Source organism: Anopheles aquasalis, chromosome 3 (assembly GCF_943734665.1).
Source record: "Anopheles aquasalis chromosome 3, idAnoAquaMG_Q_19, whole genome shotgun sequence".
Classification (NCBI taxonomy): Eukaryota; Metazoa; Arthropoda; class Insecta; order Diptera; family Culicidae; genus Anopheles; species Anopheles aquasalis.
The window spans coordinates 61503206-61525098 of record NC_064878.1 but is presented as its reverse complement, the minus strand read 5'-3'; the positions used below and the strand labels follow the sequence as shown (position 1 = coordinate 61525098).

At 48.6% G+C, this 21893-nt stretch overlaps 5 protein-coding genes across 8 annotated transcripts in view; 2 read left to right on the top strand and 3 right to left on the bottom strand.

Annotated features, from left to right (window-relative positions):
* Positions 1-1545, top strand: part of LOC126575372 (SAC3 domain-containing protein 1) — a 33565-nt gene extending 32020 nt beyond the window's left edge. For 2 of the 4 annotated variants that reach the window (XM_050236037.1, XM_050236040.1), the window contains exon 5: positions 1437-1545. The gene's annotated coding sequence lies outside the window, so the exon portion shown is untranslated. Of the gene's footprint in view, positions 1-1012; positions 1138-1436 lie in introns of those variants that run through there. The other 2 variants (XM_050236038.1, XM_050236039.1) reach the window with 2 other exon arrangements.
* Positions 1546-1890: 345 nt separating this feature from the next.
* Positions 1891-21564, top strand: LOC126575368 (opsin, blue-sensitive). The gene is made up of 5 exons (XM_050236027.1): positions 1891-2104; positions 2198-2318; positions 3507-3692; positions 17904-18034; positions 18125-21564. Exons 1-5 carry the CDS (start codon positions 1891-1893, stop codon positions 19042-19044), a joined length of 1572 nt encoding a protein of 523 aa, XP_050091984.1. The 3' UTR covers positions 19045-21564.
* LOC126575370 (hornerin-like) lies at positions 5850-7817 on the bottom strand. The gene has a single exon (XM_050236029.1). The coding sequence runs from the start codon at positions 7515-7517 to the stop codon at positions 6111-6113; it is 1407 nt and encodes a 468-aa protein (XP_050091986.1). The 5' UTR covers positions 7518-7817; the 3' UTR covers positions 5850-6110.
* Positions 9219-10179, bottom strand: LOC126575375 (uncharacterized). Its single transcript, XM_050236043.1, has one exon. It carries the CDS (start codon positions 10085-10087, stop codon positions 9554-9556), a length of 534 nt encoding a protein of 177 aa, XP_050092000.1. The 5' UTR covers positions 10088-10179; the 3' UTR covers positions 9219-9553.
* On the bottom strand, positions 11506-12561 carry LOC126575374 (uncharacterized). The gene has a single exon (XM_050236041.1). It carries the CDS (start codon positions 12464-12466, stop codon positions 11723-11725), a length of 744 nt encoding a protein of 247 aa, XP_050091998.1. The 5' UTR covers positions 12467-12561; the 3' UTR covers positions 11506-11722.
* Positions 21565-21893: the final 329 nt, after the last annotated feature.

The window sequence follows — 21893 nt, the reverse complement described above, 5'->3', positions numbered from 1 at the left end:
TTCCAGTCCAGGTGTACCAATTAAATCTCCAAACTCCATCTTAAAGCCATTCTGCAATTAACCATGCAAAGTAAGACAGTCGGGCGAAAGTAGCAAAATGAGGGACCGTCCCGATCTTTTGATGTCCAAACCATAAGCTGCAGTTCGTGTGAGCCATTGTTGAAAGGGCTATTTGTCGGCAGTAGGGCCGGCGTGTAATAATAGACCAGCATCGACCCCGAACGAACTTCTGTCTTTATCTTGTGAGTGACAGAGAAAGAGGAGGATGGAGCTGCCCCCTCGCATGATGAATGCCGGTACATTACGAAACCGGAGTACTACGGACAGCCGGCCATCGTTCACTTTTAAACGGCTTCTCCAATCAGCTAGCATCTCATTGTGACACCGGAAGTAGGCGAGCAATTGTGAAACGAACGGTACTGTAATGTCATGTAACGTCAGGTCCAGACAGAGCGCACACCAACCATCGTGAACCATCGCAGGATGCTGTGGGAACAAATTATGCAGGATACGCTGCATCCGAGGGACCGAAGCTGCACGCCGCATGGTATTGTTTGGAATTTATCATTCGTAAAACGGTAATTCACAGTTGGGGGAACGATTTTGTGGAATAATACAAGTTCAAAACCAGAAGAATCGTTTGTTTCGACTCATAAAAATTCATGCTCCGGCACAGGGGAGTGCCGTTGAATGAATACCGTAAGTAAAGAAGGAGAAGGTCCGGTCCTCGGTACATCTTTATACAATTCTGCTTCCGTTCAAACTCGAATCGTCTTCGTCATTCTCGTCACAGTCACGCCCTTCGAGTCAAGTGTTGCCATAGTGATTCGGACGATTTGGACGAATCCGTTTTGCATATTTCAGGGCTTTCCAAAAAAAAAATCCACTGCTAACCAGCGACCAGCGAGGGTGTCGAGAAGTGGCGCTCGAGAGTAAACTATTCCATCCAGCAAACATCATCCTAATGTTCCCATTCTTTCCCTTCCCATCCCGTGACCCTACTGTCCTCTAGCAATGCTCGACCGGGGCTCGAAATTCGAAATTCAAGGAGCACACAGGATGTAACGAAAACAAGAATGGAATCCGCTGCCGCTCGAGATGCCACCGTCGCCATGACGGTCCCGGCCGGCAATCGGAAGCGGCTCAAACCGGTGAATGCCGCTTTTTCCGTTAAGCGCTCTTGGTTCGCGCCCACAACCGGTGTCAAATACGGAACGCACTTGGTCCTTGCTTGGCGCGACAAATCTCATTACCATTTTCGAGTGCTTGGCCCACACTGGTCGGCATAAAACAATCGCAAAAGTTGTGTAAGCTGGTACTGAAAGAAGTGATTTACCGGTACAAGAAAATACACCACAGAAGCAAGTGATTAGCTTTCCCCCCCTGGGCTTCTTCCAGCACTAATGAAGGACTTAATTTTTGCCTTTTACTTCCAGCAGAAGCCAACCCAGTCAGACCACAAGGAGGAAATCTCGCTCGCTTGGCGTATCGCATCGTAGAGCATGAAGGTTCGCGCGCTTTTGCAATACTCTTAGTAGAGCAGCGGTGAAGCCACAGGAACTGTTGATTTTTCTTCCACCATCAACTCTCACGCACACCACATTCCCTCCCCAGGGACGCCCAGACGTCTATGTATGACGGGATAATCCGAGAGCCTTGGGTTCCCGTTCGTTGCGCGCGTGCGGGAGCGAGGGAATGCTCGCTTTCTAATAATAATTAAAAGTGAAGCTGCGTGACAGATTGGTATCAAACGGAGGCCACAGGGGAACGGACGGTACGGTTGGCTGTTTGCCCCCTCGGAGAAAACGCAATTTCCCGATCCCATAAAGCGGCCCACAGGTCGAGCCAGCGGACAGAACGCTTGAGATTCAACAAAAGCTCCATCTTAAAATGGCGACGGACAACGTGGCGAGGACTTTGCTGCTGCTGCTGCCGCTGTTCCTGTACACCGTCACGTTGGCGAGCAGCGGCGCGAGCTTTGATATGGTGGACCAGCGCATCCTTCGCCATGTTGCAGTGAAACCGGGTGATCGGCCCGAAATGATGATGATGGGTGGTGTACAGTCAGGCGGTAGCAGTTCCGGGCAGCACGGTAACGATCGTGGTAAGTCTGCAGCACCGCAGCGCTGAATAGAGAACGTTCTTTCATCATCTTCAGCTCCTGACCGGATCTCCTCTTGTGAACTCTCATTCACAGAAATGATACAACCAACGAATGAAACGAATATTCATGGTAGTAGCGTCACCACCAGCACCAGCCTCGTTAGCAACGTCAATAACAGCATCAGCAATTTAAGCGACAGCATGCTCCTGTGGAGGTAATTACGACTGGAGGGTTAGCGAGGAGAACAAGGAAGCCGTTTGCGTAACGGAACGAAACACCTCACAGCAGGCGCCTTGGTTTTTGACACGTACTAGAATTTCCCCGCAAATCATGCGGTTGCTAAGGAGAGGACCGTCAGAAGCGCGTCTAGCGCCCCTGTTCTAAGCGTATGAAACACACAGCAGGCGTTTGCACATTTATTTTTGAAGTTTTTTTCGCCCTCTTTGGGAGCGGACCGAGAGCCGTAAATGAAGGTTTTAGCGAACGATAATTATGTGCACCTTAGCCAACGCCGAGCAGAGCGTGTGTGCGGACATTGTGGGCTTCTTTTCGGAAAGCTGATCGTTTTCATCGCAAAATTTCATGAAACCGCTAACAGCAACCACCTTTCCGGTGATGGGAAAATAAATTCGTCAGTTTTCCCCTAGCGACCCATGCTGTGGAACCAGCTGTTGCTACACACGTCTGCACTCGTCCCGAGTGCAAGTAAATCTCATGTTTCGTCCCAAGAAAAGAAGATGGAACCCTTGGAATATCAGGGTTGTGCATATGTATTTTAGGATCCTGTTATCACGCTGTCCTATGCTGTGGCGTCTGCGCTAGTGCGCCATTCCCTTGAGTGGGCCCGAACCGGCCGGAAGCTTGTCCGAGTTCCGTCACCATCATTAGAGGGCCCGGCGGAGCAGATTTCGGGCTTGAAATGGAATTATTTGCAACATTAGTCTAATAAACCGTCGTTTCCACCGTTGTTGTGGTGCACGGGTTGCGAAGCAGTTGGTTGCGTGGAGGTTTTTGTATCGATATCATCAAGGGAGTGCTAGTACGCAGTAGCGACAACAGCACCACGTCTCTGAATGTCTACTGCTGTTGCTGCTGCTGCTGCTTCTGAGCAGTGAAGCTGAACCTCCTGTTTGCCGGTCACGGTCCAATGCTGTAATCAAAATTTATTCCTCTATCAAAACATCGTCCTTATCACCGCGGCTTGTCTGCCGTCGGTGTTCGACGGAATTACAGGAAATATGGAACCGTTACTGAAGCAACGGAATCACGCGACAGACGCGAATCGGAGGGCGGCTTCCGATCAGTGGTGTCGCTAGGAGTGAGGATACCTAGGTTTGCTCGCATTCTTTCAATGGTTTCTCTTCTTATTTTCTTTCATATATCTACTGCCTGCTAACCGTAGCCAATATGTTGGCCGTTCGCGGTACGTGCTGGAGGTGGATCCGGAGTTTGTGGCCAAAATCAATCCCTTCTGGCTGCAGTTCGATCCACCGAGCGCCGGTGAGCATTACGGGCTGGCCGCCTTCTACTTCCTAATGATGCTGTTCGGTGTGATTGGCAACGCGCTCGTCATCTTCATGTTCAACAGGTAAGGGAGTAGCCGATGTCAATGAAGATATATTATTATAAGTATCGTTGCGTCGTCGCTCGCTGGTTTCCGGTGGCAGACGGTAATTCATTGATTAACATTCACGTTAACGACTTCCTGTCAACGGCGCCAGGGCAGGTCAATACGAGCGCCATTGTGTTTCGTGATGTCCTGTTGTTTCCGGTTTACCCTCTGTCAAAGGATGTTGGTGGGTTTTGGTCGGAATGCGAATTCCGAAGAATTCGGATAAGATACGATAGCCTTGGGTACCGATTTGTACCCAAAGAAGGCTATTTTTTACGATTTTTCGCGAAGAAACCATTTTATTTAATTTAATCAAGTGAAAGTCATATTAAACTGCAACTTTTCAAGAATATTTGATTCTATTTTGAGGGCGATTTATTAAAAACTTCATCCATGGCATCATATTTAGTAAGACGTGTCTTCGAACAGGTACTTCGAACAGGTACTTCGAACAGGTACATCGTAGCTGCTTGCTGCGTCATTAGTAAAATACAAACCCGTATGTTTTTGTTAGATTATAAGTTTATCTAGGTAGCACCGTCGAGTTTTTGCTGAATTGCCAATTTTTCGATTTTTGGCAGATTTTTGAAACTGAAAATTGATCACACTATGATCAAACCGGGTTCGTCGCTTAACGAGCAAGTCTTTTGATTCTAACCAAAAACTGACGACGAACTTTGACGATTTTTTTGTAGAAAACTATCTACCCATATATGTTTTTCCAAATGCCATAATAAACTGCAACTTTTCAAGTATATTTCGTCGTATTTTGGAGGCGATTTGTTAAAAAATTCATCCTAAAATGATGCTTTTAACGATTCAATCTAAAAAACTAATTTTACATAATTGTTTTAAAAAAGTATCTACAATTTTTATGGAAACTCAACGGAATTATCTGGAAAATAGTGCACAGATTATATGTAAAAATTTTCACATCGACCGGTCTTGTAGTTTTTATGCTACGATGTGCACCGAGTTTGAAAACGTTGGTTTTGGGAGGTTAAAATGATACCAGTTCTGATTATTTATCATGGCGACATTGGTGGTTAATGGTTGTTAACATAGATGGTTAACTTTTAACACAACAACAACCAAAAATAGACCGAAACAGCGTTACTGGAATCGAAAATGTAAAACCAGTTTCCCTCCTTTTCCGCGGAGCATAAATTTTAAAAACAAGTCTGCCCCTTAAAGTATGCATCAACCAGTCGCTGTTCGATCGCACCATACGCGGAACGCTAAATCCCCAGCCGTGCGGTTACGTGTCCTCCTTCGTTTTTCTCGATTCACGGAATTTAATGATTAAAATGAGTGGAAGAAAATTCTCGTATAAGTATGAAAATGTCTTGCTTCTTAGCATTAAGCTCTCACAGGCCGATCCGAAGCTGGGCACGTTCCAAGATGTGGCGTCTTTTGGAAAAAAAGCTTAGTAGGGTGGCTGAACTATCTCGGTGGTAACGGGTTTTGTCCTTCCATGAACTATCACCATTCCCGCCAACGGATATTCCAATGCAACAAAGGCAACCTGTCCCGTCAATTGTTTTTCTCCAGTTTTCCAACGCTCACCACACTCTTTCGAAGCATACCGATGCTCGCCCTCACCGTCGTCCTTCACAGCTAAGAGTAAGATAAACATTTTTTTGAACCATTTTCCTCCGACAAGTGTGTGTGCATGTGGCCAAACTTATCCACCGATACACTAGACGGGACAACACAGGAGCACATGAAAGGAGGGGTTTTTGTGCGAAAGATTTTCCACATATTTTTTGTTGCGTTCCGTAGACAAATATGTAGTCATCCCCTCTCCCCCTCTTTGCTTCTCTCTCCGTCAAACCGATTTGATCGGAAAGCGATAACCCAGCGAGCAGTGCGGAGTAACGAGGCAGCCAGTGTTTTGCGGTGAAAGTTTGCTTACGAAGAACGAAAATCGAGCTTCTTCCCTTTTCTGTTGGGTTAACCATGTTTACTGACGTTCCGGATCAACGTTGCTGCCTCTGAACCGAGAAGCAATGCAAGGCGACTTGTTGAATCTTTCGCTCACTTCAGCATCCAAGCAACCGAGAACATTAGCCTTGTTTTTGCTCCCCTTTCCCTTTCCTCTTTGTTATCTATAACATTCTTTCGCATCTTGACTTGAGTGTAGTTGAGACAAGATTTATTTATCACAGTTTTGATTTATCATCCTTTTTGGTGGATTTTCTTTTGTTGTTTTTTTTCGTCTTTTTTGCCATCATTTTGCTTTATTTTTTGTTTGTTTTTTTTTTTTGGTAGATTATATGTTTTTACCCCCGTTTTTTATGCTTTTTTTGATCGATGGCAATACTTGTTGCTTAGTCCTAAGATAGATTCATGTTACACGTGTCCATATTACTAGTTCCCCGTGGTGCATCTTCTCTACTCGATCAGTTCCGGCTCAGTCGTGGGCTCATTGTTGATCGGTTGCGTCTCATCAGCGGTCGGTTGCTGTCGACGGCTGCTGCGGTGCTGTTGACGACGGTTGCCAGCTTCGAATCCGTGGCCATGATGTCCGTGGTGTCCATGACCGTGACCGTGACCGCGTCGCCGTCCGTGACCATGTTCGTGGCGCCCGTGGCCATGGTGTTTACCGTGGTGGTGTTTGCGCTGTGCCGCTGCCTCACTCTTGTCCCGCTTGCGGCACTTCTTGTCGACGGTCTGTGGTTCCCGTTCCGTTTCGCTGGCGCTGCCACTGCTGCTCGACGAAGATGAAGAGCTGCTGCTGCTGCTGCTGCTGCTACTGCTCGACGAGGTGCTGCTGGAGCGACGACGACGCATACGATAATGCATCTTGCGCCACTTCTTTGCCAATCGTCGCTCGTAAGACGATCCGGGGCACATCATCCCAGGACCTCCGTAACCTCGCGATGGTCTCTCCCGGTGACAAGGCCTTCCAAAGCCACCCGGCATAAAGATTCCGGCCGGTGGTCCCCAGTGTGGTGCCACTGGATGCTGGTGGCGACGATGGTGACGATGATGATGGCGATGCGGTTGCATTTCTTCCGCTTCCGAATGCCATGCCGGTGCCTGCGGGTGCCGATGATGACGTCCATGACGATGATGATGCCGGCCACCAGCAAACGGTCCCCACGGTCCCATCGCTTCGTGGCCATGGGGGAACCCGAACCGTCCATAACGTCCACGGTGACGCCGACGACAGCGCTCTTCACCTCCTTCTTCACCTTCTCCTCCAAGGCCCATTCCGGCAAACTCTTGGACCATTTCTTCGGCATCGTCGGACGGGTGCTGTGCCGCTTCCATACTTGCCGCTATATCAACCGCACGCTCCAGAGTGAGCGAACCCGGCAGTTCCTCGCACAACCGGTTCTGCACCGGTCCGGGGGCCAATCCGATCACGAACCGGTCGAGAAGGAGCGGTTCCAACTGTTGCTCCTCGAACTGACACTCAACCGAGAGGGCCTTCAGTCGAGCGTACCACTGTTTCACACTTTCACCACAGCGCCGTTGCTCGGCACGGTAAAACCGTGAGCGAAGCCGAAAGATCGCAACCTCCGGCACAAACTGGCGCGCCATCACACGGCACAGCTCGTCGTACTCCATCTCTTTCGGGGAGCGGGGATGGCAAAGGCCGCGCACCGTCCGGTATGTGGTTTTGCCGATCACACTCAGCAGCACGGGGACACGGGCCGCTCCGGTGATGCCATTCGCACGGTAGAACTCTTCCAGTATCTCGCGGTACACGTTCCAATCGTCCGATGCACCGTGGAACTCCGGTATGATGCTCGCTGCCAGCGATGCTGTGGTCTGTTGCTTCTCGTTCGCCATTTTCCGGCTTGATCGTGTGTCTCAGCCGTTGATCGTAAACACCTTCCTTTCTTCTGTTGCTGGATGATCTGCTCCAAATGTTTGCTTCTGCGCCTCGGCACTTGCTTGGGTTGGGTCGTTGTCTTCGTTGGATGGTTCGTTGTTGGATGTGAAGTTGTGCTTGTTACAACAATCGATTGTCAACTCTGATGCAGCGGCTACCCTTCCAGCGGGCTTATATACTGCGGCTCACACACCGGCGCGCCCCCATTATCGCTACCTCCCCTTCAAACCCCCCTGCCCTCAGAAAAGGGGATGGTTGGGATTGTGTTTGTTTGTTTTTTTGTTCCATTTTTTGCGCCGTCATTCACGGTGCGTCTCACGAGCACACGCGCAACATAGCGAGCGAGCGAGCGGATCGGATCGGATCGGACCGGTTGGTGACTCATCTTCACCGGCTAGCCGGTGCCGATGGCATGACACTCACACCACATTCCGGCTCTCTCCCTTTCGATTATCTCTCTATTTAGAGGGGTGGGGGATGATTTCACAACCCTAACGCACGGGTTGCATCATCATGGCTTGCCCACCACCCCCAGCAGCAGCCCTTCTTCTGGGTCAGCGCGTAATCGTGTCATTTCCTGGAATCGGATCCGTTCTGTTCTGTGTCTATGTATCGCGTTACAAGAGAGATGGAGGCGCATGTTAGGACGGGTCGGGGAAACGTGTCCGAACTTGTTGCATCTTGTTACTCGCCATGACGGCGACTTGGAACCGGCATGCTTATCACGATTGGGATTTGCTGGGCATCCAACTGCTGGTACGCTTTGGTATAAACGTGCTCATTATGCTTATCAGTAATGATGTCATTTTAAGATTCACGTTGTTTTGTTGCTAACTGAAATGCGTTGCATTCTCTGTTTTTTTTCCAACTTAAATCTTTCAATAACACACTTATTCAAACCGAATGACGCCAATGTCATGACATTTGTGTGGCTTTAGTGGGATATTGAGGAAAAATTGTTTCATAATGAGTCATTGTGGCTTGTTTTTTTTTGTGCTTTTCACATTAAGGCAATCTCTCATCCATGAAATACTTCTGCGTCACTGCCTAGAGCTATTCACCGAGCACGAAATTGCGAAATCATGTTTTTGTCTGAGTCATAAATTTAGTTTTTGTATTCAGTCCTTGTGTAGTTCAACGAAATTGTAGTCTAAGGTCAACGAGATCATTTCGCCACTCTTGGTCGATTGTCACGCATAATTACGACCCCAAAAGCAACATGCTGCTTGTTCATGTTCCCATTTTGTTAATCATATCAGTTCCCAACTTTTCGCCTGCTTAACACATCATCATCAGCATCGTCAGCCTCTCTCAGGCATCATCAAAGCATCCAAAGCATCACCATGAGAACCACAACCGGCAAGACGTGCGCTCGATGGCCTCGTTACGTTGCCGCCTTCTTGGATCTAATATCACAAACGCGACAGACATCGCACACCGCGAATACCCATCGAACCCAGCACACGGTGACTCGATTATCCTCGTAATCCATCACAATAATATTAATTCGTTACGTCGGAATATATGCGTGCACATAAATCACCTTTGAAATTGGCCAGCAGCATAACATCATTACCATATTCGTATTTGTTTCTTTCACGCCACACTCAAAACAGAACAGTCTCTTCTGTACGCAAAGGAGGAGCAAACTCGGGGGGTTTGGTTTTAAATTGCATCTCAAGCCAGAGACACCAGAGTATCATCATGTTTTATTGAAGAGCATCATCGTCTTCATCGTTTTTTTTTCTTCTCGAAGGATGTACTTCTAGTATACATAAGGACTAAACATATGGGCTTGCATGCACACTGACTACCGTGATGCTAAAATACACATTTGCACACAGACACACAGCATAACTCTCTGTGGTTTGCTTAAGTCGCTTCGCTTCTTAGCCTTAGAGGGAACTTACAAGTTAACTTATCACTTAGGGCTTTAATGGACTTAGTTGGTACTAGTGTGTAAAGCTACGAGCCGCGCCAGAAACGAGAGCGCTCACAGTCCGCCCACTTCACTCTTCAGGGCACACTCCTTGTTGACGGCCAGCTCGAGCGCCAGCTCCAGCGTCAGTCCCTCGTTCTCCTCGCACAACCGATCCATAATCATGCCACTACGCAGTCCGGTCACAAACTTGTCCAGCAGTATCGCCTCCAGGTTCTCCCCGAACCGGCAATCCACCGACAACTTCTTCAACCGCCCGTACCACTGCGTCACATTCTCGCCCTCACCCTGGCGGGAGTTGTAGAAGGTGGTGCGTTCCCGGAACACCGCAACCTGTGGGCTGTACTGTTTCCTCAGCAGCTCACAGAGTTCCTCGAATGTGCGATTCTTCGGAAGGACCGGATGGCACAGGTCACGCAGCGTCTTGTACGAATCGCTACCGACCACCGAGATGAGCAGCGCGGTCCGTTTCGTCTCCGGAATGTCGTTCACCTCGAAGAACTGCTCCAGCCGCTCCTGGTACACGTTCCAGTCGTCCATCGAACCGTCAAACTCCGGTATCGATCCGACCATCGCTTGACCAACCATCTTGTTGCTGCTGATTTTTCGATTGCGGTACGGGGGAAAAAAGGGTTGCGTGACAAGTTGAAACTTGTACGAACGTGTACTGAACGGACGCCGGCCATCGTCGCGGGTATTTATAAACTTTGTCTAGCATGCCGCCTGGGCGCCTCCATTGGTGTAGTGTTTGTGGTGGTTGTGGTGCCAACGCGGTCACCTAGCGCTTGTTCCGACATCTCCGCTCGGCGTGGAGGAGAAAAAAGGGTGACATCATCGGGCCTCGTACCGATAGGATGCTGATGCCGGCGTTGACGCTGTTCGGTGCATATGTGCAGTGGTATGGGCGCTCGATCGATGGTGCTAGCATACGCACACTTCGATACCAGGAACGCCGCGGGGAAAAACCCGGCGTTCATGTGATTTTCGTATTATGATTCATTGGAAGAAAAAATTGGATTACAAATTTCGGGATGGTTTTTGGTAATTTTTTGGTAATCGCATGTCTGTTAAATTCAGGGACACATTATTGTTTTACTTACAATAGAATGCTGCTTGAACACCATAATCATGAGGTGCGACTTACGCAAGGCTTGCTCAGTGTTTTTGTAAATGACTAATGAGAAATTGATTGGCATTCTATGGGACTATTTTTGTCACGGCAATTGAACATAAGCATTGACATCATTTCTATATAGTAGGCGAGTTAAGTACAGGTACAGCTTTGCTATATTTCATTTAATAAACAGTTGACATCATTTAAGGAACCCAAATGATATAAGAAAAAATAAAGCCACGACATCATTCCTTGCGAAGCATCGTTGCAAAATCATGTTTTGCGTTGACCATTGCATTTCTGAACTGGATTTTTGGAAAAAAACCGGTTTTCTCGCTCGACGTTTGCAAGTCGAAAAACATGATAAAAATCACTACAAAAATTGGGAATCAGCGATTTGGTGTAATGCTCGGTAGCGTAAGCCAGTAGTTGTTTTCAAGCTAATTGCAACAATATTTCGGATATCGCAAATAGAATACAATTGATGGATGTTTGGCATGTGAATTTGGACGATTTATTCCCAGCATGTATTATATCCTCCCTGCATAAAAACAGAACTCAAATTTCTTACAGCAATCACATTCGCTGGGCGCCCAATTTGTTCACGTGATGAGCTGTTGGACTAATCCGGGGCCGGGAAATTTATTTCCCTTTTAATGAGTCATGTGTTATCTAATTTGTTTTGCCCAAATAAACCCCAAAGATAAAGAAATTTACCGGGAAGCGATAAGATTAAAAATGGAAGCACACTTGCGTTGTCGCTATGCTGTTTTCGCCCGCTGCCTACTTTGTGCTCTTTTTCGTGTATTGTGTAAAGTTAGGCAACATTTTTTCGTTTTCGATAACATTTCTTTCTTTATCGTCCGAATAAAGTCAAATTCAAAGGAAAACATTTACGTTTCTGTGTGCGTACTAAAATACTGCAGATGTTTTCTTTTATTATTATTTGTTATTAATTATAAATACTCCTCCTCATCGCGTTATACCCTAGAGTGTTTGCCGAAGGATATTCATTATTTATCCCTGGCACATCCTGCACAGCCCCACCTCTCCTAATCCTAAGTCTGGCGCCCTTGAACGCCTTACAAGAACACCCGCGAACCTGCCCGCTAATCCCCGGCCCGGGAATGATCGTCCGCGTTTCCACCGCCTCGGTTTCGGCGTCGATTTCTCGGTCGACCTTTGCTTCGTGCCGGTGCTGTGGCTGCCTGTTCACCACAGTACGAACCATCCTCGCTGGGTGCTCCCCTAGCACCACCACCACAGATACATTGTCCACAGGCCAACGGCATTCCACCGGCACCATAATGGGGAGCCGTTGGTGGCGCCAGATAGGCACTCTCCTTCACCGCACACTCCTTGTTGATGGCAATGTCGAGTGCCTGTTCCAGCCGCAGCGTCTCGTTCTCCTCACACAGCCGATCCAACACCTGTCCCGGCCTCAGTCCCGTGATGAACTTGTCCAACAGAACGGCTTCGAGATTCGAACCGAACTTGCAGTCCACCGACAACTTCTTCAACCGCCCGTACCACTGCGTGACGTTCTCGCCGACGGACTGCGTTGCGTTGTAAAAGTGTGTCCGCTCGCGGAAAATGGCCACCTGGGGACTGAACTGTTTCCGCAGCAACTCACACAACTCCTCGAACGGCCGATCCTTGGGCAGGGCTGGGTGGCACAGGTCACGCAGACTCTTGTATGCCTGGCTACCGATGCAGCTGATCAGAAATGCACTCCGTTTCTCTGGTGCGATTTCGTTCACCTCGAAAAACTGCTCCAACCGCTCGTAGTACACGTTCCAGTCGTCCAGTTCGACCGTAAACTCCGGTATCGTGCCGACTAGTTGGTTTGCCATCTTGCTAGTGATGTTGCTGCTGCTACTTTTGGCGCCTGTTCAATTGGGGCTGTTGGATGCGACTGAAGGCCGAGTCGAACGCCGGGCGGCTCTTGGCTTTCGTTTCTTTATAGCTTCTCATTCGGAAGTGGCGATGCTGCCGGCCGGTTCGCAGCACACAACAACCAGCGCAAACAGCAAAAGGGGATGTTAGAAAACTCGCGATACACACGCAACGGAATGCACAGATACTCGCGACAGCGGTGCCGACGAAAAGATGACTCATCAGCGGGCACGGTGTTATCGGTATGCATTTCACATAATGCGTCTTAATATAGTTTATGATACTGGGGAAAATTGATGAGAAAAATACGAACAATTGGCGTTTTTGGTAGCACAAATTCCTAGGTTAATCGCTTGTACAAACGATAAGCAAACTAAATATGCTCAAGCAAACAGTATTTTTATTTGCGTACATACATCAATTTCCAAAGAAGAAAGCAAATGAAGGTTCCGCTCTAAAAACAGAATATGAATCATGCTGCTTTCTCTCTTCTCATCCCTTCCGCTGATCTTATATGGTGCTCAATGTATCTAATCCCCCTTAGATAAGATCACTTTATTTCTTTGTTTTAGCTTATCCACACCCACCTATGGTTGACCCCCTTCAATCCTAATCGATCTGATTGGTTCGAACGGAACTGGTGGGGTATCCAGAACACACCTGTTATCATCGCGCGAGGGTCTGAAATCTGTGTCTTCTGTGCCTCCCCACCCGGATCGTAATAGGCTCCACCTTTCTCTCAAGAGTAGTAGAGGCTGCGGCAGCTGTTATGGTCATGCTCGCCCGTCAGTATCGCAGCAAGCATCGCCTCGATGACAGCAAGAACGGAAGCCGAGCCCTTGCCGCTTAGTGCTATCTTTTGCTTTACAGAGTTTATCAAGTTGCCATTGACCATTGAAATGGCTTATCCCAGGATTGTTATTCGCGTGTGGCGCATGTTGACCCAACTCGGTTACGATGTACCGATTCAGTTCGTGGCGACGGTAGCGATTGCCCTTGGGGTCGTTGAGTATCGGCCACCGAGGCCGTAGTTTGTGACCTAGTGACTCCATACCGTTCCGGTGATTTAAGCGCAGGTGAGAAAGTGATAATTTCGGACGCGGTTTCGTGCATCAAATGTAAGATTGTGTTCCCAGCGGTGAACAGCTGATTCATGCCGGCCACCACTGGCTTGGTAGAGTGTCCCGGCACATCATGCACACAAGCACGGGCTGGCATGATTCTTCGAAACATACACCACTACCAATTATGGGGCGCCAAGAAACCACTACCAAAAGCTTCGAAGTCGAATGGCTGCGTATTTGTGACCGCGACAGACCGGCGACGGATCTGCGGTCCCCAAAGTGTCTAACTATAAAAGCTGGACCCCCGCCATGGATTGCTTCAGTTCGTCACTCGTATCTCGCACCAAACGGATTGACCATTTTGCCGTCCTTTCCCCTGAGAACCGGGGGGTGGGACGGGGTCAACACATCAGTGAGCCAGTTTGAAGGCAGAACCGTGATTCCGGACTCCGGTGGAACCGTTATCTTCCCGTCCACCCAACAGGGTCTTGCCAGTGGCAGCTGTATGGCAGGATCGTCGGCGTTGGTGGCCGCTGACTGCCGGTAACACCCATGCACGGCCCTCTCTTCCCCGCCAGACGCTTGCAGCGATGCGGCGGCGACTGCCATCGTCGAAGGGGAAGGTGAGGAGCATGGGGAAGCCAACGAACTTGCTGCTCCGGGTTGCGTGACCGCCGGTGTTGGCCCGTGAAGTGTGCCACGGGAGAACGTGTGTGTGCGTGAGAGAGAGAGAGAAAAAGGAATCGAGGATGCCATTTCGTAGAACCATTCGGCGTTGTTCCGGGGCCCAAGTGCCCTGACGTCATCGGAAACCAGCTTCTACGGCTTCCAGTGCACTTTGGGATGCCGATACCGATAGTGCTGAACGCTGGCTGCCAAGGGAGTGATGGTCAACGATGATGAGCACAACGAATGCAGCTTCCGAGAGAGTGCGTCTTCCCCTAGGACCCCCCCTCACCACCACTACCGTGTGCCAACAACCCACTTCATGTGCTGCCATCACCGAGTGCGCTGGTCCCCTCCACCGGTCAACTGCAGCAGTTTTCGTCGTTCCGGATTTTGTGTCAGATTTGCTTGGGCAGCATTACGCATCCAACTATTTACTACGTTCCGCACGCGTCACTTGCGCCTCGCGCGAGATGATGCAAGCAGAACACAACAAGCTCTCTCGGTTACCACGGGAAACCAGCGTGCTTAAAGGATCGCACGCTTTATAAAATTGCTCCTTTGCACTTGACGAACTCGCCCGAGTTCGATACCAAACTACACGGACCTAGTTCCGTCAAACTTCGTCGCTCCTAGTCGAGCGGCAAACAAGCAGATGGATCAGCATCGTGCCATGCAGTAGCAGCAGCAGCAGCAAAGCCGACAACGTATCTACATCGTCTGAGCCGCCGAGAGCCAGCTGATAACACGGATTCGGCCTGTCCCGATCGATGCCGGCTTACTCGGTAGCCACCGAAGCAGCGACAGGCAATGACAGTCCTTCAGCCCGAGTTCCCGAAGCAGGAGGATAGCATGATTGTGTCGATGCAACTGAAGCACGCTGCCTATTGTAAAGTGCCGTTGCTGAATGCTCCTGGACGATGAGTTACTCCGGTCGCCGACCCTTTTTGGATGACTTGTCGCGTCGTGGAAACCCTTACCGCATCTTTGGCAGACCTCACACCTGATTCATCCGCGCAAAACCAACCATGGACAAGCTGAATGTTTGCGCGATGCGTCTGGTCAGCGTGCCAGCAAAAGGAAGCGAGCCACGCCAGCTGTAGCTTATGCCCCAACCGGGTCCGTCTGTGACTCTCGTTCCGGTCGAGCAAAAGTGGTGTCCGGGATCGAGCTGCACTCGTGCCTCTCCCGTTGATCGACCCTTCTCTTCACGATCGCGTCTGGCGCGTTAAAACGCCCCTTTCGTGGAGAAATTTAAGAAAAAATAAATTCCATGTTGAAAATTCTGGAAACATGCTTCGTTTTGAAGAGTCGTTTATTGTTGAAAGAAATCATGATTTTGCGTTTCGCTCTTGAAATGAACTACCTTTTCGAAAGCAGGCCTTCCTAATGTTTGTGCCATGGATGCAGTTGTGAACAAATCTTCTCTAAAATACAAGCAAATATTCTTGAAAAGTAGAAGTTTAATATGGCATTCACGTTAAAAAAAAAAACTAGGTTGAATGATAGGGAAAGGCTTTTATTTTCTCCACATTCGTTGATAATTATCCAATTTTACTACACTTTGATGATACTTGCCGGTGTAGTTAGAATCATATGTTATCTCCTACAATTATGTACCCTTTCACGCGAAGAAATGGTCGTTTTGTACAAGTTGCGTGGAAGCGGAGCATACTACAACGAAAGTTCCACAGGTCGATTCATAGGAAACGTGATTCTGCACTTTCACAATCGCGTGCTGCTACTTCTTGGTCTGTTCTCTTCACTTCGCTTCGCAGGACTGAGTGGTTGTAGGGTATGGGTTTCACTGTAATTATATATGATGTTCATCGACTGGTCAGAGAGCATACGCACCCAAGATAATGCTTTTTACCAATACATTTGAATGTTGGAAGATCCGTACATGTGCCCATACAATGGTATTCCCTACCTCATCAAACCATGCGTTTTTATGAAACATAAAATACAAAATTTACATTGACCTTTTTATGTTTCTTTTCTTGACATTGAGTACATACGTGGCGCTACATGGCATTTGCAGATTTCCAATTGATTTGCACTTGCAATGAATTGGGATAACTTTTTCGAACTGCCAAATGCCGTACATAAACTAATGTTGAGACGCTCACGCATGCGTATGTGTGAAAGCTGTAGGTGCAGCATAAGTAGCTCAATCTGTTACCAATCCAGCTGCCTTTGGGACAGGCAATCTTCTGTCCTAATCCTTTACGCCATTCCCAAGTAACTATGTTTTTTTAGAAACAAAATATTTGTGAAATTACGGGACAATTTGCTCATTTTGCAATGTCATCGAATTTCACCGAAAAGGTGTAAATCCTTCCTGGAATCGGTTCTCCCCCGAAATTTGCGCGAAAATCGGATCTGATAACGAGCTACACACGTACGAGAGTGGTCGTGTGCGTGCGATCGATGAGGAGTATCTGCGGAGTATAAAAGGGGTTGCCTTGAGTCAGAGCGCTTGAGGCAACCAAATCAATTCGGTGTATCAATTCTCTTTAACAGTGTGTCCAGCGACGGAGAACTACGTGTGCCCATAGATTCCCTAGAACGCTTTGGTTGTGAAAATTGGTGAAAAATGGCGTACCCAATAGAACTTATTAAAATGCACGCAGAGGCCGTCCGTAACGGCTTTACGACAATACCGTTGGCCGAATTCGTGCAAGAGTATCTCGAACGACTCAGAGTGACAGGCTCCATCCCAACCAAACAACATAACATGATTTCGCTCAGAAAAAATCCTCCCTCCTGAACCCCTGTCCAGAAACTGAGTACGGTAAAAAACAAAAGAAAGCAAAGATTATCGAGCGTTCCACTTAACGGGACCACTTGGCAGAACCAAAAAAAAGGTAGAGCCATTCCAACAACTTCAGCCTACCGTACTTCCTCCGGGTTAGTAAGATTATGAAGGACGTTTTAATGGATTTACTGAGGGAATCTATGTGTGCATGTAACATCGCAAGTAGTTTCTCCGTCGCTGGCCACTGTCTCACAGCACCATCACGTGATAAAGAGAATTGAAACACGAACGAATAGCGACCTCATCAGCTATGATCGAACTGTGCGTTCAGGAGGCGAGGTCCTTTACAATACTCGGTAAGCATTCTCCACTCCATCGACCACTCTACGAGGCCAGTGATTCGCCAAGATGTCCAACGACTATTGCTTTTACAACTCCAACAGGCGATGTGCGAGCGCAGAGCGACGCACTTTCCGCTAGCCAACCGGTACTACGGGTCGTCGTCGATACATTCCCTCCGTGGAACCATGAGGTCAGGGATTTGACACAAAAAAACGCCTACTAATTGTCCCTACGCACTCCCACGAGCTACCGCTGGCTCAGAGCCAACTAAGGTGGAAAAATGTACATCGTCCGTCATCAGCAGCATTCCAGGCCATCGGTATGCAGCTGATGTACTCGTAGCAGGCCAAGATCTTACGCAATAAACGAGGAGTTTTGTAAAGTGCATAACCTTGAGTGTTGTTTATCATTTCTCTTTGACGTAGGTTTAGTTTCTAGAAACCTCAATCGCATTCCCGAATTCGCTGAACGCGGTTGCGCTCGGTCATTTTACCAAGAAACGTATCTTAACTAACCCCTTAAATGGAACTCTTTATCTTTCTTCCTATGAATTTGCGCCAACAGATATCGCTCCCTGCGCACACCTGCCAACTACCTGGTGGTGAACTTGGCGGTGGCTGATTTGTTGATAATGCTCGAAGCCCCGCTGTTCATTTACAACAGCATTTATCAGGGACCGGCTTTCGGTTCGATCGGTAAGCTGCGGATCCGTCCCCTACGCTCGATTGCGTTAAATAATTATAACCATTTTCGTATTTTTTTTCTCCCTCTTTCCCCCTTTCCAGGATGCACGGTGTACGCACTGATGGGAGCGATCGGTGGTACCGTGGCCATCGGAACACTGACGGTCATCTCGATCGATCGCTACAACGTGGTGGTGTTTCCGCTCAACCCGAACCGTTCGACGACCAAGCTCAAGTGTTACATCACGATCGCCTTCACCTGGGCGTACGGGTTGCTGTTCGCCGGTCTACCAGCCCTCGAGATCGGTTTGAGCCGGTACACGGCCGAGGGTTTTCTGACCGCTTGCAGCTTCGACTATCTCGATCGCACGTACAAGGCGCGTGTGTTTATGTTTGTGTACTTTGTGTGCGCGTGGGTGTTGCCACTGCTCATCATCAGCTACTGCTACGCCCGCATCCTCTTCGCGGTGGTCAACGCCAACAGCATTCAGTCGAATAAAACGAAGAACAAAACGGAGGTGAAGCTGGCGGGCGTTGTGGTCGGCATTATTGGGCTGTGGTTCATCGCCTGGACACCGTACGCGGTGGTCGCGATGCTGGGTGTATTCGGGTACGAGCATTACCTGACGCCCCTCAACTCGATGCTACCGGCCGTGTTCGCCAAGATAGCGGCCTCAATCGATCCGTACTTTTACGCGATGAATCATCCCCGCTACCGGCAGATGCTGGAACGTATGTGTTGCAACCGGGGCGCCGAACAGGGCAACTCGCAGTACCAGACATCGCACTACAATACACGCGGTCCATCGCGAGGTGGTGATTCGGAGGCGGGTGAGAATGAGTCAGCTGGTCCGAGTGTGGCGTCGCGTGGCCGTAACAGTTCGGTTTCTAACATGCCCTCCGGTGGAGCGCGTGCTGGTAGCATCAAGCAGCAGCAGCAGCGCACCGGTGGACTGGCCGGTTTGAAGCGGCAGGCCTCGCACGGTGATGACTCGTCGATGGAGATTTCGGTCGAAATGTAACAACGCAGCAGGCGAGGAGTTCAGCTCCTCCGGGTAACCGAAAACTACGAAAACAGTGCCTTCTTGTAGCGTAATCGGAGCGTAGCGGTGGGAATCAGTAGCAGCACCAGCAGCACCAGCAGCAGTAGAGCTGCAGAGCTGGGCTACTCTCTTCTCTGGATTGCGATTGCGCCCTGGAATCCACAATCGCACGGTCGTTAAAAGTATCCTCACGACGTTTCAATTAACCTTCTACACGTTTCACCACCACCATGGATGTCCCAAACTGAATCCCACGAGTTAAAGTGTTCGTGTTTTGTGCTGACACGACAGTGCGAGTCCGGAAGTGTCTGAGCAGCAGACGCGCCTCCAAAACTTCTTGATTGATAGCATCACAAGCTGATGAGGAGAGGAGCGCTAACTATAAAAGAACAGATAGATTGATCTAGTATCCATCGATAGCTCATAAGAAAGGTAGAGAGAGAGAGAGAGAGAGAGAGAGAGAGAGAGAGCGAGAGCGAGAGAGAGTTTGTGTACCTATGGCAACGGTCGCGACCTACCCCGTGTTTCGGGAGTTCAAACCGATTCGTGAACCGTGCGGGGTGGGCCTGTGCCCAAAGCAATTAGAACGAGACATGATAAGGCAGCAGATAAGGGAGCGGAGAGGGGGCGAACAGAGGAATCCCCCCTCAAAGTAGTCACCCAAGCAACTGCTGCTGACTGCGCGGTAATAGTTTCTTGTTTTTTCGCTGTCTATTTTTTTTCTTCAAAAGTTTTTTTGAGGAGTAACTGCTGTCTGCAATTCTGTGCTCCTCCCTGTCTGGCTCCAGCCGCGAGAAGAGCAAGAGGGGCCTCGCGGCGATCGTGATAAAGTGGTTGTTTGTTGCTTTCGGTTGATTTCTTCCGCAGCACGATAATATTGTGGATGCTGTGCCAAGAAAAGAAGAGGGCAGTGTGGTATTTGTTGTAAGCAGCGCGGTGTGGAACGATGGCGGATATGTTTCAATTATTTAGAGGGGTCTCGGTAGGCTTCAACCTTTCCATCCGGACAATTTTATCGCTTATCGCATAGCCACACCGAAACACAGACACAGAGACACACAAAAACACACAAATACACTCCCCCTTGACTGTAGGCGGCAACAATTCGACCAACGTCATACACGCCGGGGTAATAAATCACTTGCCGGGTAGTCCAGAACGCTCGAGCCGAAAATAGTGAATATGTTATGCGTTTTAATGTGTGCTACCAGTTTGCGGAAGCAGCAGAAGCAGCATAAATGACGCGCGCATTTGTCTATGTTAGTAGTTTTGTCCCTAAAAGCATTCCTATTACTTCCAGAACCGCACGACAGGGGAGGATATTTTTTTAAATGTTTTTAGTAAAGTATAGTAGTAGATTTTAAAACGAAATTTCGCGCCAAAAAGAAAAGTATTGAAGCAGGCGGCGGCTGTCAAACGTTTCAATCAATCCACTACCACCATCATCACCAAATTGTACTAGAAAGAAAGAGAGAGAGAGAGAGAGAGAGAGAGAGAGAAAGAGAGAGAGAGAGAGAGAGAGAGAGAGAGAGAGAGAGAGAAAGAGAAATAGAGAGAGGAATGGTTAAAGAAAAAGCTTTGGATTGCTCGAGTTTCCCGCGCAACCTTCGAGCAAAAGCCTTCGCGAAGCACACCGGTCAATGACCTAGTAGGCTGGTTGCAAGATTGCATTCAACCACATCCGGTTTGCCGGGAACACACACGACACGGAAACCGGAAAAGGGACACTAGGCAAGCCGTTTTATGAAGAAGAAAAATCAAACAAAAAGAGAAAACAAGAGAAACCAAAAAATGTGCCTTAATTTTACCCAATTGGCTGAAAAAAAAACACTTTTTTCGGATTAGGCTAGGCGCAAAAGGCGAGGAAAGTATATTTATACACACGTGACGCGGGACGAACGCCGGGAAGAACACCGTTTGAGAAACAGCGCCGGCGGGGCAGACGAGATGAGAATTTTCCTTGGTTTTCCGCGATTCAACCGAACAGTGCGGTCGCATGTTCGTTTCTTTACAACAACCTGCGAATGGTCAATAATGAAAAGCACACCGAGCTTAGCGAACGAGAAAAACAGAGAGAGAGAGAGAGCAAGCAAAGAGTGAGATCGAAGATTGGAGAAGAAACGGAGTGTCGAGGTATGTTGTTAGCAGGTGGAAAGCTGCTGAGGCGATTAACGTTTTTAGGTTTCCCTCTATCACTATCACAACCCCTGACACACGGAAGCAACACGTTCCCCGTTGCATAGTTCGGTACCTTTTGCGTCCGCAGTTCCCAGTAGCCCCATTTTAAACCCTCACCCCACAGTCAAACACAGACTCACACTCTCGTGTGCACTACCTGTATGTTGTTGTTGTTTGTGCGATACTTTTTGGCCAAACCTATCGGACTATCGACATGGAGGCGCCTAGTATGTTACAGAGCTCCGAGAACAGAGGGGAATAAAACGGAAAAGAAACCAAACGAACGAATGAACGAACGAGATGAATTGATGATGATATGAAGTTTATGCCAAAGTTGTTGATAATAAATGTATTTGTTAGTACTAGCAGAAAGCATAACCAAGGCCGCCGGGCCGTGCGTGTCTGTGTTTTCGTGGGTGTCGAGTTCAATTAGTGCGCCATCACCCACCGATCAACCAACCGGCCGGTATGCTGCTGGCTCAAAACGATCAACAAGTGTGAAAGAAAGATGCCGTGCGGCCGATAAGCAACACGAAATGTCATTATCCCGGGGCGCGATGCCGTGCTTTAGATTTATTTGATAAATCAGTGAGCGAAGCAAATCAAATTCATACGAGCGGGAGCAACAGTGCGGTCAAGGGCCGCCAGTT